The sequence below is a fragment of the Callithrix jacchus genome, chromosome 7, assembly GCF_049354715.1.
Source record: "Callithrix jacchus isolate 240 chromosome 7, calJac240_pri, whole genome shotgun sequence".
Lineage (NCBI taxonomy): Eukaryota > Metazoa > Chordata > Mammalia > Primates > Cebidae > Callithrix > Callithrix jacchus.
The window spans coordinates 87,499,864-87,515,791 of NC_133508.1; the positions used below are offsets into that span (position 1 = coordinate 87,499,864).

The following is a 15,928-nucleotide window of genomic DNA, read 5'->3' on the forward strand; positions in this document are numbered from 1 at the left end:
CTGCAAATGGATGAGAAAATTAAAGCTCAGAGAATTTAATGACATGCTCAGGTTTTAATTATTTTCTTCTATTAATATTGTTTTTTCTTGTAACAAGTTCTTAGACAATACTAAGATTTCTGTTTTCTACACGCCTCCTCAGGTAAACAGTAGACCATCATGTATAAACAATACTCTTTCATTTTTGTAAAAATAAATGTAGCACATTTTCTATCAAATTTCTCACCCAAGCAAGAAAAACAACAAAAACCAGAAGAAAACCAAGAACATTTCCCTATCCTTAGCCATAGATGACCAGCCAATAATTCTAATCATATACTATAATATCAATGTTAAAATCAGTTTTTCAGAAACAAATTTAAGTACCTAAACCTAAAGTTTTTTTTTTCCTGTAAATGTTTATTAAAAATAAAGGTTTTGTCTTTTTGTTTGTTTTTAATGTGGAGTTTCGCTTTTGTTGCCCAAGCTGGAGTGCAATAGCAAGATGTCGGCTCACTGCAACCTTCCCTTCCCAGGTTCAAGCAATTCTCCTGCCTTAGACCCCCAAGCATCTGGGATTACATGCATGCGCCACCATAATCAGCTAATTTTGTATTTTTAGTAAAGACAGGGTTTTACCATGTTGGCCAGGCTGGTTTCAAAATCCTGACCTCGGCCAGCCACAGTGGCTCATGCCTGCAATCTCAGCACTTTGGGAGGCCAAGGAGGCAGGATCACCTAAGGTCAGGAGTTAAAGACCAGTCTGGTCAATGTGGTGAAACCTCGTTTCTACTAAAAATACAAAAATTAGCCCGGCGTTGAGGCAGGCGCCTATAATTCCATCTACTGGGGAGGCTTACGCAGGAGAATTGCTTGAACCCGGGAGGCGGAGGTTGCAGTGAGCCAAGAGTGCATTATCGTACTCTAGCCTGGGTGACAGAGCAAGATTCCATCTTATAAACAAACAAACTCACTCCTGACCTCAGGTGATCCACCCACCCTGGCCTCCCAAAGGGTTGGGATTACAGGTGTAAGCCACCACACCTGGCCATAAATAAAAGTTTTTCTGTTTTCTGATTATTAAAGTTTCTGATTTTTAAATCAGACTGTTTATTAACAAAGCATCTTCCAAAGGCAGAGTGTTCACATTGTAATTAGATTCAAGTAGCATCTACATAAGCAAATGGTCTTAAACATTTCTGTCTTCCACAGAGAATTCCTTTGCATTAAAATATATACTGATGGTGCTGAAGAGGCATGAACTGTAGTTATTATCCAGACAGAAACATTAGAAAGTATGAAGAGGTAATTCAATTCTTAGGCATAATTATCATTTCATTATTGATCATTACGAGATGTTTACAAAGTCCCAATTTCTTTTCAGCCCTATTTATTTTTAAAATTAGATGTAACTTGAGAATTCCAGAAACATTCTTATTTTTAACTTTTAAAAAACATAAGTATCTGATTAGAACAAGCAAGTTTATGGGGAAAAGTGGTCAAAACTTAATTTCAACAGGCCTCCTCATATGATGAAATTTACTCTCATAGAAAATAGCAAGGAATAGAAATTACAGAGATAGGAAAGGCTTCGAAATTTACAATAGGAAAATCATTATAAAAATATAATAATGGTAAAAATAGGCTATTTTCTTCGAGCTTTTTATGATGGTGAAATTTATGGGTATGTTTGAGATTAAAGTGCTATTAATATTAATGATAAAAATTAACTTTTAAAGTGTCAGTCTACTATGAAAAAGGTAGTTTTAAAATTAAATAGAATGATTAGCTTGATTTAAAAATATCTGTAATTCAGGAAAGAAAATGTTTTTGCCTTGAACATTTCATTAGTAGTATCTGAATATAATCTCATCAAGAAAAAAATAAATCAAATCAAACAACCTCAAATTCTTGCACTGATACTGTAATATTACCAACAGAATGTTGGCCTACTTGGCTTGTGATTTCATTCTAAAAGTGAACTCAAATTATTACAACTTCTCTTACTTTCACATTGTTTGGTTTAAGTAATTCTTTCCAAATTTTTTTTTTTTTTTTTGAGATGAAGTTTTGCTCTTGTTGCCCAGGCTGGAGTGCAATGGCACAATCTTGGCTCACCGAAACCTCCGCCTCCCAGCTTCAAGCGATTCTCCTGCCTCAGCCTCCTGAGTAGCTGGAATAACAGTCACCCACCACCATATCCAGCTAAATTTTGTGTTTTTAGGAGAGATGGGGTTTCACCATGTTGGCCAGGCTATTCTCGAACTACTGACCTCAAGTGATCCACCTGCCTCAGCCTCCCAAAGTGCTAGGATTAGAGGCATGTGCCACCAAGCCAAGCTAGATAATTCTTTCAGTGGAACACTCAAAGCATTTGATTGTGCTTATTATCAAAGCCAATTAGACTGAAAGTGGCAAAAGTGAGAGGAGAATACAAAACTAAGCATTTGACTGTCACTTACTGAATCGTCTGTAGCAGAAGTTGGCCAGCCCTCCCATAACTGATGGCGAACAGGGATACTTGTAAGGTCATATACATTTCTCTTTACCTATGAAAAGAAAGAGACAGCACAATTAAAATGGAATTTTCGCGTGACTTATAGTTTCTGGTCAATTTATGAGACATACAGTGTATTTCCTGTCTCCTTCTAGATTCAAAACAAAGATTTGAAACAATAAAAACATAAGTCAAAAAAATTTTTTTTAAAAAGAACAAAACCAAATTTAAAAGCAGATTCTCAATGAAGACTAGATGAAATAATAATTCAAGAAACATCCCTCCTCTCTTGTTTTCAACTCCTGGCTGACTTCATTTCTTTTTTTTTCTTTTTTTTTTGACATGGAGTTTTGCTCTTGTTACCCAGGCTGGAGTGCAATGGCACGATCTCGGTTCACCACAACCTCTGCCTCCTGGGTTCAGGCAAATCTCCTACCTCAGCCTCCCGAGTAGCTGGGACTACAGCACGCACTACCATGCCCAGCTAATTTTTTGTATTTTTGGTAGAGATGGGGTTTCACCATGTTGACCAGGATGGTCTCGATCTCTTGACCTCATGATCCACCCGCCTCGGCCTCCCAAAGTGCTGGGATTACAGGTGTGAGCCACCGCGCCTGGTTGACTTCATTTCTTTTTATTCAAGGATATACACCCAAAAGATTATAAATTGTTCTATTATAAAAACACATGCAGACGTATGTTTGTTGCGGCACTGTTCACAATAGCATAGACCTGGAACCAACCCAAATGTACATCAATGATAGACTGGATAAGGAAAATGTGGCACATATACACCATGGAATACTATGCAGCCATAAAAAGGATGAGTTCATGTCCTTTGTAGGGATATGGATGAATCTGGAAACCATCATTCTCAGCAAACTGACACAAGAACAGAAAACCAAACACTGCATGTTCTCATTCATGGGAGGGTGTTGAACAATGAGAACATGTGGGCACAGAGAAGGGAACATCACAAACTGAGGTCTGTTGGGGGTTGGGGAGCTAGGGGAGGGACAGCAGGGTGTGAGGAGGTTGGGGAGGGATAACATTGGGAGAAATGTCTGATGTAGGTGACAGGGGGATGGAAGCAGCAAATCACCATGGCATGTGTGTACCTATGCAACAATCCTGCAAGATCTGCACATGTACCCCAGAACTTAAAGTACAGTTAAAAAAAAAAAAAAGGAAAGAAAGAAAGAAACTTCAGGCACACAGTTGATTAACGGCAAAGTGTAATTATAAATATTTACAATTGATTGAATCATTAAAATGTACAATGATTCAAAACCAAAAACAAAACCTAAAGTTGCCTTTATATTTTGATGTAAGTTTCAAAGATACAGAAACTTATTAATAAAGTAGCATAGGAAAATCATTTGTATCTGGGAGGTGGAGGTTGCAGTGAGCCAAGATAACACCACTGCACTCCAGCCTGGGCAACAGAGTGAGACTCTGTCTTCCGACCACTGACAAAAAAAAAAAAAAAAAAAAAGTAAAAAAAGCACAGGGTTTTTTTTTTTTCCTTTTTTTGGAAATCACTCTAAATTAAAAACGATTTCATGGAATATTTACTAACATCAGAACTATAGGCACTTCCTGAAAAGAAAATACAGAAAATTGGTAAAGATGAGAAACTATTTCCAACATGCAACATTATACCTTTTACTTTCAAAGTAAAGGAGGTAAATGTATCAGAATAAAGTGGTGGAAAATCAAACTCTACGTTAGCCAGCAATTAAGAAGTGTTGGCTAGGCGCAGTGACTCACACCTGTAATCCTAGCACTTTGGGAGGCCAAGGTGGGTGGATCACTTGAGGTCAGGTGTTCAAGACCAGGCTAGCCAACATGGCGAAACCCCATCTCTATGAAAAAAACACAAAAATTAGCCAGGTTTGGTGGCTCACACTTGTAATCCCAGCTACTTGGGAGGCTGAGGCAGAAGAATGGCTTGAACCAGGGAGGCAGAGTTGATGGTAAGCTGAGATCATGCCACTGGACTCCAGCCTGGGCAAAAGAGCAAGACTCTGCCTCATAAATAAATAAAATAAAATAAGCCAGGCGCTGTGGCTCATGCCTGTAATCCCAGCACTTTGGAAGGCCAAGGCGGGTGGATCATGAGGTCAAGAGATCGAGACCATCCTGGTCAACATGGTGAAACCCCGTCTCTACTAAAAAAATGCAAAGAATTAGCTGGGCGTAGTGGTGTGTGCCTGTAATCCCAGCTACTCAGGAGGCTGAGGCAGAAGAATTGCCTGAACCCAGGAGGTGAAGGTTGCGGTGAGCCGAGATCACGCCATTGCACTCCAGCCTGGGTAACAAAAGTGAAACTCCTTCTCAAAATTAAATTAAATTAAAAAGTGTTACTGGGCATGGTAACTCAAGCCTGTAATCCCAGCACTTTAGGAGGTCAAGTTATAAGGATCACTTGAGCTCAGGAGTTCAAGATGATTGGGCAACATAGTGAAACCCCATCTCTACCAAAAAATAACAGCTTAGCTAGGTGTGGTGGCTCATGCCTGTCGTCCCCACTACAGAGGAAGCTGAGGTAGGATGATTGCTTGAGTTCAGGAGGTTGAAGATACAGTGAGTCATGATCATTCCACTGCATTCCCACGTGGCAGACAGAACAAGACCCTGTTCCCCCCACCCCCCAAAAAATCTCTATTTTTAAATTTTTATTCACAAATAAATTAACGAATCATAACAGAGTGGAGAGATTATCCATTTTAACTAATTCTTCAAGTTAATTATGGCATTATTATCCTACTGTATCAAATGAAGCTAGGGTTGAAATGTTTCCCATCATATGTATTACGTTGAGACTTGAGGCCAGGCATGGTGGCTCACACCTGTAATCCCAACCCTTTGGGAGGCCAAGCTGGGAAGATTGCTTGAGCCAACAGATTGAGACAACAGTGAGCCGTGACTGTGCCACTGGACCCTGGTTGACATAGTGAGACCCTGTCTCAAAAAAACAAAAAACAAAACCTGAAGACTTCAATAGGGTTCTTCATACTTCAACAAGCATCATGATTTATGTTTTAAAAATGGAGAAGCCTAAAGTATCATATTGTCCAGTTACAGCATTTGGCTTTCATATTACTCCCCTCCCCTTTTTTTTTTTTTTTTTTTGAGACAGAGTTTCACTCTTGTTACCCAGGCTGGAGTGCAATGGTGCAATCTCGGCTCATTGCAACCTCCATGTCCGGGGTTCAAGTGATTCTCCCATCTCAGCCTCCTGAGTAGCTGAGATTACAGGCATGTGCCACCACACTCAGCTAATTTTTGTATTTTTAGTAGAGACAGTGTTTCATCATATTGGTCAAACTGGTCTCCAAACTCCTGACCTCAGGTGATCCACTGTCCTTGGCCTCCCAAATTGCTGGGATTATAGGTGTGAGCCACCGTGCTCAGCCCCACATTTACCCTTTCTTATACATAATCACATCTAAGTTACCATTCCAGTGAAATAGAGATACAAGTTCACTATGGGAAAGGAGAAACAAAAAATAAACAAAAACACAAAAGTCACTCGATTTTTATCTCTAATTCCCAGCTGTGGAAAAAAGAATTAGTAAATGAGTTCTGAGGAGCTTGGGCACGGCTTGATCTGTATTCAATTCAAACCAACAGGTTTTCCTAGCAAATGGCTAGTCTACTGTGCAATATTTTGTTTATAGTCAGTTATATCATTTGGAAATAAATGAATAAATTTGTTTGTTTGTTTGTTTGTTTGAGACGGAGTTTCACTCTTACTTCCCAGGCTGGAGTGCAATGGTGTAATCTCGGCTCACTGCAACCTCCACCTCCCAGGTTCAAGCGATTCTCCTGCCTCAGCCTCTCGAGTAGCTGGGATTATAGGTATGTGCCACCATGCCCAGCTAATTTTGTAAGGTTTTTTTCAGTAGAGACAGGGTTTCTCCATGTTGGTCAGGCTGGTCTCAAACTCCTGACCTCAGGTGATCTGCCAGCCTCCCAAAGTGCTGGGATTACAGGCGTGAGCCACCATGCCTGGCCATCGTTTGGAAATTTTTATCAGTCATTATAAACCCAACGATGTAACCAAATGCATTTGGGTCAACCTCTAACCACTTTCACTAGTTGTTATTATTTTGTCATTTTTAAACATCAGTGTTCTTAAAGAGAAATGTATTCCACAAACCTAAAGTGTTATATTAATAAAAGAGAGAAGGATAGAAGAAGGAGTATGAGGAGTCTTTAGGCTTCCAGGCAAAAAAAAAAAGACAAAACTCTTTCTTAAAATTGTTTTTGATTATGTTGTCTAGATATAACAAATCTTATCAGCTATTTTTGGAAAAAAAGCAGGACAAATATTTACAGCCTTTCAGAAAGGTAGTAAAGCTACCCTAGCATTGTAAATACACAAATACTATGAGTATATAAACAAATAACTTTGGAGTGGGATTCTTTAAATTCCACCTTAATTCCAAAATACAACAATAAGGTATTATGAAATAAACAGTATTTTCTTCTTTCATTAACTCATCTGTAACTGCACTGAATTGAATAACATTCCTTTGCTATTCTAAGCCTGAAAAGCATGTTCTGGCTATAGTGTTATGTTGGTATAAAGCACAACGCCAGACTGATGTGCTGAACAAAAGTGATCAAAGTTAGAGTAATGTTAGCCACTGCACAAGTATTTGGCTTCATTGTTCTCCCCAGAATGACATCTGTTAAGCAATTTGTCATAGAATAAACTGGTTAACGTAGACAGAACTTGGCTGAGAGAGTCCCATATAAAGCATATTAGACTGATGTTTGATTGTTCCAATGCAAGGGTTAAATTCACAGAGTATTCTGAGTTTAAGTTAAAAGAATCTTGTGTTGAACCACAATCACTAAACAACAATTTAACTGAAAACAAATTTGTTTTTCAAAAATAATTCCATGCATACCAGTGTTGTAAGCACATATAGATGTTACCAGTATATGGATGAAGCACAAGTGATAAGATGGCAAAAGCATCAAGAGTGGGGATTTTACTAAGAGAGATTACAATTCCATTTTCTTTATTGATAGTTATATTTAATAAAAAATTGAAATCATAATCCTGCAGGGAAGAAAAAAAATCCAAAATGTATACAAAGCAAATGTAAAAACGATTCTTAAAAGTTATTATTCAAGGAAACCTAAATGATAAAATATAGCTTTGTATAAAATTATACAGATGAATTTAAAGTCATCATAAATCAGATGACGAACATAGTTCTTTCAGAGAAGGAGGGAAGATGAAGAAATAAGAGGAAGAAAGAGGGAGGAGGAAGAGAGATGGAGAAGAGGAAGAAGGGGAAAAGGGAAAAGAAGGAAGGAGAGAGAGGCAGATAGATGGTAAAGAGACAGAGAGAAGGAGATGATAGAAAGAGGAGAGGGAAGTGAGAAAGAGAGGAGGAAGGACCCTGATTGATTGATTTGGGATTTGAAAGCACTTTCGAGAAGCAGAAAGAAAACACACACAGGCTGGGTTGCAGTGGCTGGCATGCCCAGCTGCCAATATTGTGCTGCTTCTGATGGACTTTCATCTTTAGTGTGTTAAATTCCAGTTAAGGACAAGTGGCACTTCACAGGGTAACATTTCCTAAGGGCCTTTTGTCTTACATATTTTTTTTTTTTTTTTGATCAGCATTGGCTCAAGATCATGCTGAACCTTCATAATATTTTCAATTCTTGTTTCACATTAAGCTCTAAATCTATGAGATTTCAGACTCCTATACCATGCAAATGTTTCAATTAGTTCTGAAGGAATTTAATAAATGTTGTGATTACCAGCTGAACATTAAAATTAAGTTACAAACTATACTGTATTTGGATCAAGAGTTCCAGATTGACAACAGATTTTCCAACTTGCATTCAAGATTTTTCAAGATTTTCTAAAGGGATAGTTTAATTTCTTGCATATTGTTTCAGATAAGACAATTGTTTGCAACTGAGAAAATACACAAATCAGATTAACTTTTAATAGTATAGAATTAATGTGGTACTGATTTGTTTCCTTATTCTTAGTCATTGCTAATAAACACCTAGTTATATACTATAATTAATGTAAAAAACTAAATAATAATCTCCATTTCAATCTTCATACTTCCTCATTGTCTGTGGAAATTTCAATACTAAACACATCACTGGGGAAAAGCTCATTTCATTATAACCTGCTCAATATAAAATTATAAAAGTACATTTACAAGATATTCATCTCCCACAAACTTTTCTTTCGATTCAGTTAAATTTTCAAACAGTTTTATTTTTTAGTTAAATTTCATTAGAATTTCTTAGGAAAGTAATGCTTAGGAAAAGTTGCTCTGCTAAAGGCTAAACTGTGAAGCTTTAGTATATAACATTATCAGTTATAATAAAATCATTCCTTGTGAGCTAAATATTGGTCACTATTGAAAAACTTTTAGGGAATTTTAAATGTCTTTCAGATATTAGTCACATGAAAGCAAACTCTAATAAAAAAAAAAAAAGTCACAAAGTTTAAGGTGTTATGGCATACCTTGAGGCAGAGAACTAGATTCTTTTTCTTTTTTTCTGAGACAGAATCTTGCTCTGTTGCCCAGGTCGGAGTGCAGTGGCTTGATCTAAGCTCAAAGAATGTAACCTCCATGTCCCGGGTTTAAGTGATTTTCCTGCCTCAGCCTCCTGAGTAGTTGGGATTACAGGTGTGTGCCACCATGCCCAGCTAATTTTTCGTATTTTTAGTAGAGACGGGGTTTCACAATGTTGGCCAGGATGGTCTCAAACTCCTGACCTACAGATCCTCCTGTCTTGGCCTCCCACAGTGCTAAGATTACAGGCGTGAGCCACCACGCCCAGCCAGAGAACTAGATTTCTAATCCTAATTCTGCTCAACTGTTACTGTGGGAAAACTGGTGGAGCCTTTCTGAGATCTCATTTACTTCACCTTAGAAAAGAATAAAACTGCTGGGTGCGGTGGCTCACACCTGTAATCCCAGCACTTTGGCAGGCAGATCACAAGGTCAGGAGCTCAAGACCAACCTGGCCAACATGGTAAAACCCTGTCCCTACTAAAAATACAAAAATTAGCTGGGCATAGTGGTTCATGCCTGTAATCCCAGCTACTCGGGGGGCTGAGCCGAGACCGTGCCATTGCACTCCAGCCTGGGCAACAAGAACAAAACTCTGTCTCAAAAAAAAAAAAAAAAAGAATTAAATGTGATCAAATCTGATTTTCAAACCTCCAAAATGTTATTTCATGAAAATACTGGAGTTATTTTAAGTTAAAAGAAGTGCTAAATATATACAAGATGAGAAAGTAATGAGAGAAAATTTAAAACGATTAATGCTAGAAAATGCAAAAACAATCGAATAAATATAATATATAAAAAAGAAAAATAAGCATTTTAAGTTTTTTTTTTGCATGAGCCTTACTACTTACTTTTATTACACTTTTTTAAAAAAGCTAATTAATATTTTCCCCTTATGAGATCTCATTTAAAAATAAAGCTTATCACACTGGTTTCCCAGAAAACTATTCTATCAACCAAATGTCACCAGAGTAGTTATGTGATTTTACCAGAACACTACTAGCTAAGTGATACAGATTTCAAATTTTATTAATTTATCTCAATTTAAAAAATTTTTTAAAATCTGGCCCACAATTCTTCACGTATAAAACATTTTGTTATGGTAAAATATAAAACAAAATGTTCAGTTATCTGTGTTTTAGTTTCTACATTTTCTGAATTAACACACTGTGGCACTTTATAGTACAGCCCTTACAAAAAAGTACCCTAAAACTACAGCCAGACATCTCATTCTTTTTTCTTAGAAGAAAAAGGACTCTGGTCATATTAAAACCTGAGCTTAGCCAAATATTAAATATATCAAACTTTAAGCTCCCAGTACATCACATTATCAGATGTTCTGGTTAAGAGTTTGCTAAATAACTACATTGAACAAATAAGTATTTGTATGTGTGTGTATTTAAATCAAAATAAGGCATACAAACCAGGCTTAATTCCAGTATCCTAGCAATCACTGGTGCTCTAAAAGGCTTATAGTTAAGAAAGCAATCATTTCTGAATCAGAAGTGATTCAGAGTGAATTTTGAACACATACTCCATACCTAAGGCCTTCTTTTTCTCTTCTTTTTAAAATTATTGTATACACATTGCAGTTGCACATGGATTTGTTTTACTAAGATGGAAGTTAAAACCCTCCTCAAAATCCTTTCTGAACAAAAAACGCTTGAAAACGGATGGTGCAAGGGGAATGAGAAGGTGGCATCAGTAATCAAATGTTAATTAGCAAGCTTTTTTTTTTCCTTCCCCCCAGGGCTGGCCTGTGTTGGAGAATTCAAATCAGAAATCAATGCTCTAAGTGTTTAACTATTACTTCTTCTCATTAACCATTAAAAAGACCAAGCTATTCTCTCCTCATAAAAACAGTAACTGGAGACATTTCTTTTTCTCAAATACTATCTTTCTAGAAAACAATGAAGATCTGTTTCAAGAAATCTATAAAATTGCAGTTGCTTTCAATCAGGCTTTGAACTGACTGTACTCCACAGTTTTAAAACATCTTTTGGCTCTAAATGAATTCTTCATTCTAATAACTGTAACTTAGTTTTGCTTTGTACCATACTTTAAAAACTTATTTCAACTCTTACTTGGCTATAAATTTGACAACTGCCTTTCTAAGAGATTATTAGATGATAATAAAACTAATCAAATGTGGAAATGAACTTAAATGCATTTAATTGGAGATAGATTTTGGCCATCCTGAAACACTATCCAGCATAAGATTTAACACTTCCATGGGTAACATGGTTATGTTCATAATTTCCTACACTGAAAGACTGGCGTGGGTGACAGCAACTTGAAAATTACAAAGTTAGATATTATTTAAAATAATAACTAATAATCACACATTTATTAAAATGAATTGTATCTTTAAATAAAGGTTAAACCTGGATTTTAAGATACAAGACAATTCCCAAAGTACTAAGAAAATGTTTACAGCTAAGAAAAGCTAAGCATATTTCACAAATTAAAAAGAAGCTAAATTTTCTGAAAAATAAAAGTTTAGAGAGACTGTGAAGCTGCAGGAATTAAAAGTATAACTGAAAAAAAGGTCAATTATTTTTCTACAACAGTGGTTCTTTTTTTTTTTTTTTTTTTTTTGAGACGGAGTTTTCGCTATTGTTACCCAGGCTGGAGTGCAATGGCACAACCTTGGCTCACCGCAACCTCCGCCTCCTGGGTTCAAGCAATTCTCCTGCCTCAGCCTCCTGAGTAGCTGGGACTACAGGCACGCACCACCATGCCTAGCTAATATTTTTGTATTTTCAGTAGAGACAGCGTTTCACCATGTTGACCAGGATGGCCTCGATCTCTTGACCTCATGATCCACTCACCTCAGCCTCCCAAAGTGCTGGGATTATAGGTGTGAGCCACCGCGCCCAACCCAGCAGTGGTTCTTAAAGGGGGGGTGGCGGCCTGATCAGGTATTAGTATCACCCAGAAACTATTAAAAATGCAAATTCATGGGCCCCACCACAGACCTAGTGTATGGAATACTCTGGATGCCCAGCAATCTATGTTTTAATAAACTCACTAGGTAACTGTTACCAAGTCAAATTTTAAGAAGCACTGCTTTAGAATATGCAAATAGGCTCTTCCAGATAGCCATCCCTCTCGGGTTTACTGATACTGAAATTCTCTGAACTCTGCCTAAGGTGGCAAGTCTTTTGAGAAGAAATATAATTAATAATGATTTGTTACAGAAATTCTAAAAATGTTGCAATTTCATTTGGATAATGGGATTTTATTAGCCTAAGAAATTAATGAGAGAAGGCTCTACCTTTTTACTACAGACTTCATTGCATTCTTAGTTTAATCTAAATATCTGCTAATTGAAAATTTGTGTTTCAGTCTGTCTCAAGCTTAAGTGTGACTGCTTCCTGGTCAGAATACATATTTGGAAATTGCAGTAAACCTGCAAATTCACAATAAATGACCTACTAGACTCACTAAATAAACTTGGAAGATACCTATATATGTCAGCTAAACTGAAGAAATGTCCCTGACCACCAGAAAACTATGTTTGAGCCATATAGAAAAACTAAACAGGTTATTTTTTCCTTTCATAAGCTAACTGAAACAAGGCCCAAAAGAAAAAGGTTAATTTCCTGTCAGTCAGACAAGACCTTGTCATGGAGGGCAGTATTTCCTCTGTACATTTTATGGAAACAGTGAGGAAACAAATTATTCTAATTGTTTAATGGCCCAGTAAACACCATGAAAAAAAATGTTTCTTACAGCCTGCGATAAATAAAATAGCAATCAATAAAATCTCTTAAAATCTTCTCATTTAAAAATCAAATTAATCAATTTATAATTCCTTCCAGGAAGGAAAACACCAGTTAAGCCCAAAGTCAATTCTAGAAATAGCTGGAATAATTACAGGAACATTTTTAGGAAGGAATTTTACTTTAACACCATTTGTGAAATTCAATTTCATTTAATACTTTAAAGATTGGAAACATAAATCAGGAAATACTGTGGACCAGAAATGTTTTAATTTTTTATCTGAATTTTAGTAGACAATTTGATACAATGTCAGACAATATACTAGTTAATCTTTGTTTTTTTTTTTTAATTTGTTTGTTTTTGTTTTGATACAGTCTTGCCCTGCCGCCCAGGCTGGAGTGCAATGGCGAGATCACAGCTCACTGCAACCTCTGCCTCCCAGGTTCAAGATATTCTCCTGCCTCAGCCTCCCGAGTAGCTGGTATTACAAGCATCTGCCACCATGCCCAGCTAATATTTTTGTATCTTTAGTAGAGACGGGGTTTCACCATGTTGGCCAGGCTGATCCTGAACTCCTGACCTAGCAATCTGCCAGCCTCAGCCTCCCAAAGTGCTGGAATTACAAGGGTGAGCCACCAGGCCCAGCCCTAGTTAATCTTAAAAACATAATCATACCTGTAACCAAGTATTTCGTTATAAGAATATTCATTACAGCCTTGTTTATCATCTCACAAAATCATATCAACACACAAAATTGGCATACTCTAATATCTAATAATAGAACAGTTAAATAAATAAATAAAATATTGTGCAGCCATTAAAGTGATGAACCAGCATCAGCAAAGAATAGCCCAGAGGCCAAATCCAGTCTACTGTCTGTTTTTGTCCATAAAGTTACACTGGAACACAGTCACATCCATTTGTTTATTTTCTCTGGCTGTTTTTGCTCTACCAAGATAGCAGAACTGAGTAGATGCAACAGAGACTGCATGGTCTAAACACCCTAAAATAGGAATTATTTGTCCCTTTCCAGAAAAAAAATTTGCTGACCCCTAATATGGAAGAATGAGGCAGAGGTTGCAGTGAGCCGAGATCACACCACTGCACTCCAGCTGGGTGACAGAGCAAGACTCCATCTCAGGAAAAAAAAAAGAGAATGTGTGTGTGCGTTATTTTTCACACCTGGCCAAGCATCTTCAATAAACCAGATACTAGGTTTTATGTTAACATAGCATCCTCACAATACCTTAAACATGCGTTATTATCTTCAATTCACAAATGAGGAAACTGAGGCCCAGAGACAATAATCTGCTCAAGGTTACTTCAATTACTAAATGATGAGATTAGGATTTAATTTAGTTCTATGAAACTCTCAAATCTAGATTCTTTCATGACGGTGACATACCTTCTCTTAGCCTGAATTTTTTCTTTTGTAAAATAATGAGTTGAAATAAATTATCTTTCTTTTAAACTGTATACTTTTTTTTTTTTTGAGACTGTATTTCGCTCTTGTTGTCCAGGCTGGAGTGCAATGACAGTCTCCGCAACCTCCACCTCCTGGGTTCAAGTGATTCTCCTCCCTCAGCCTCCCGAGTAGCTGGGATTACAGGCATGTGCCACCACACCCAGCTAATTTTGTAATTTTTGTAGAGATGGAGCTTTTCTCCATGTTGGTCAGGCTGGTCTTGAACTCCTGACCTCAGCCTCCCAAAGTGCTGGGATTACAGGTGTGAACTACCACACCCAGCTGTCCACTAGACACTTTTTTTGTGTTTTTCGAAACAGTGTCTTATTCTGTCACCCATGCTGGAGTGAAGTGGCACCATCACAGCTCACTTCAGCCTGGATCTCCTGGGCTGCTGAGATCCTCCCAACTCAGCCTTCTGAGTGGCTGGGACTACAGATGCATACTACCATGCCTGGGTAATTTTTAAACTTTTGTAGAGAGGAGGTATCACTATTTTCCTCAGGCTGGTCTCAAACTCCTGGACTCAAGCAATCCTCCCACCTCAGCCCCCTCAAAGTGCTGGGATTACAGCTTGTAAGCCACTGTGCCCGGTTACCAGATACTTTTATAATTGGAAGGTGTATGAATCTTCCATGAGACCATTTGCACTTAATTCTGAACAGTGGTCATTAAATAGTAACAAGTGGACTGGTGGCAATGACTCACGCCTGTAATCCCAGCACTTTGGGAAGCCCAGGCAGGTGGATCACGGTGAAACTGTGTCTCTACTAAAAACAAAAATTAGCCAGGCATGGTGGCACACAACTGTAACCCCACCTACTCCAGAGGCTGAGGCAGGAGAACCACTTGAACCTGGGAGGCAGAGGTTGCAGTGAGCCAAGAATGCACTACTGCACTCCAGACTCGCAACAGAGTGAGACTTTGTCTCAAAAAAAAAGGTAGTAACTAGTGAGAGTGACCAACTATGGGCAAAGCCTCTGTCATGAGAGCAAATGAGCCTTTTGACAGCTACTATGTTGCAATGGATAATGCAGTTACAGTCTGTCCACTTTGTACTTTTAAGTGCTGTAGAGGAAGAACAACTGCCAGAACAAATAGCAACTTGTTTCAACAACTGAATGCTTCACAGAAAGGGGGCAGAGTTCCTGGTGTCATACAGATCTGGGAAAGATAGCAAGATAAAAAATTCCCAAGGAAAAAGAAGAACATATTAAAATAGATAAATCTTATCATGAGAGTTACCAAGGCTCTTCCTCTCATAAACTTTTGACCAATGCCTTCTGAGTCTCCCTCACCCTTTACATTAGGTAAGGATTTTGGCTGGAATAAAAGAATATGATGATATTCACACTATGGGCCTGCTACTTCTACTTGGCCAATGTACAGTAAATCAATTATGCCCTATCCTGTTATTCCAGTTTTCCCTCTCTCAACAGTTGGACATTCTTGCCAACTCCTCTTCTATGCTTTTATCTGGACAAGTGAAACTCTTATCAGACACAGCTGTGTTTTACTTGCAACCTCTGTAAGTTCCAAAATAAAACTGCATCTATAAGGAAAAAGATATATAGGACAGTGCCATTAATCCACTCTGCCCACCTGTTTTTTATAGAATTACACTTCCTTTTTAATATTTCATGTGAGTTAAAAAACACAAGTGCACACATGCGCAAAGACAGACAAATTAAG

At 37.7% G+C, this 15,928-nt stretch overlaps 1 protein-coding gene across 10 annotated transcripts in view; it reads right to left on the minus strand.

Moving 5' to 3' along the window:
• The window catches only part of FAF1 (Fas associated factor 1), a 569,750-nt gene that overhangs the window by 236,556 nt on the left and 317,266 nt on the right, over positions 1–15,928 (minus strand). For all 10 annotated transcript variants that reach the window (XM_035251413.3, XM_002750807.7, XM_078331686.1 and 7 more), the window contains one exon: positions 2,442–2,528. In XM_035251413.3, the coding sequence (XP_035107304.1) occupies positions 2,442–2,528 (87 nt within the window). The remainder of the gene's footprint in view (positions 1–2,441; positions 2,529–15,928) is intronic.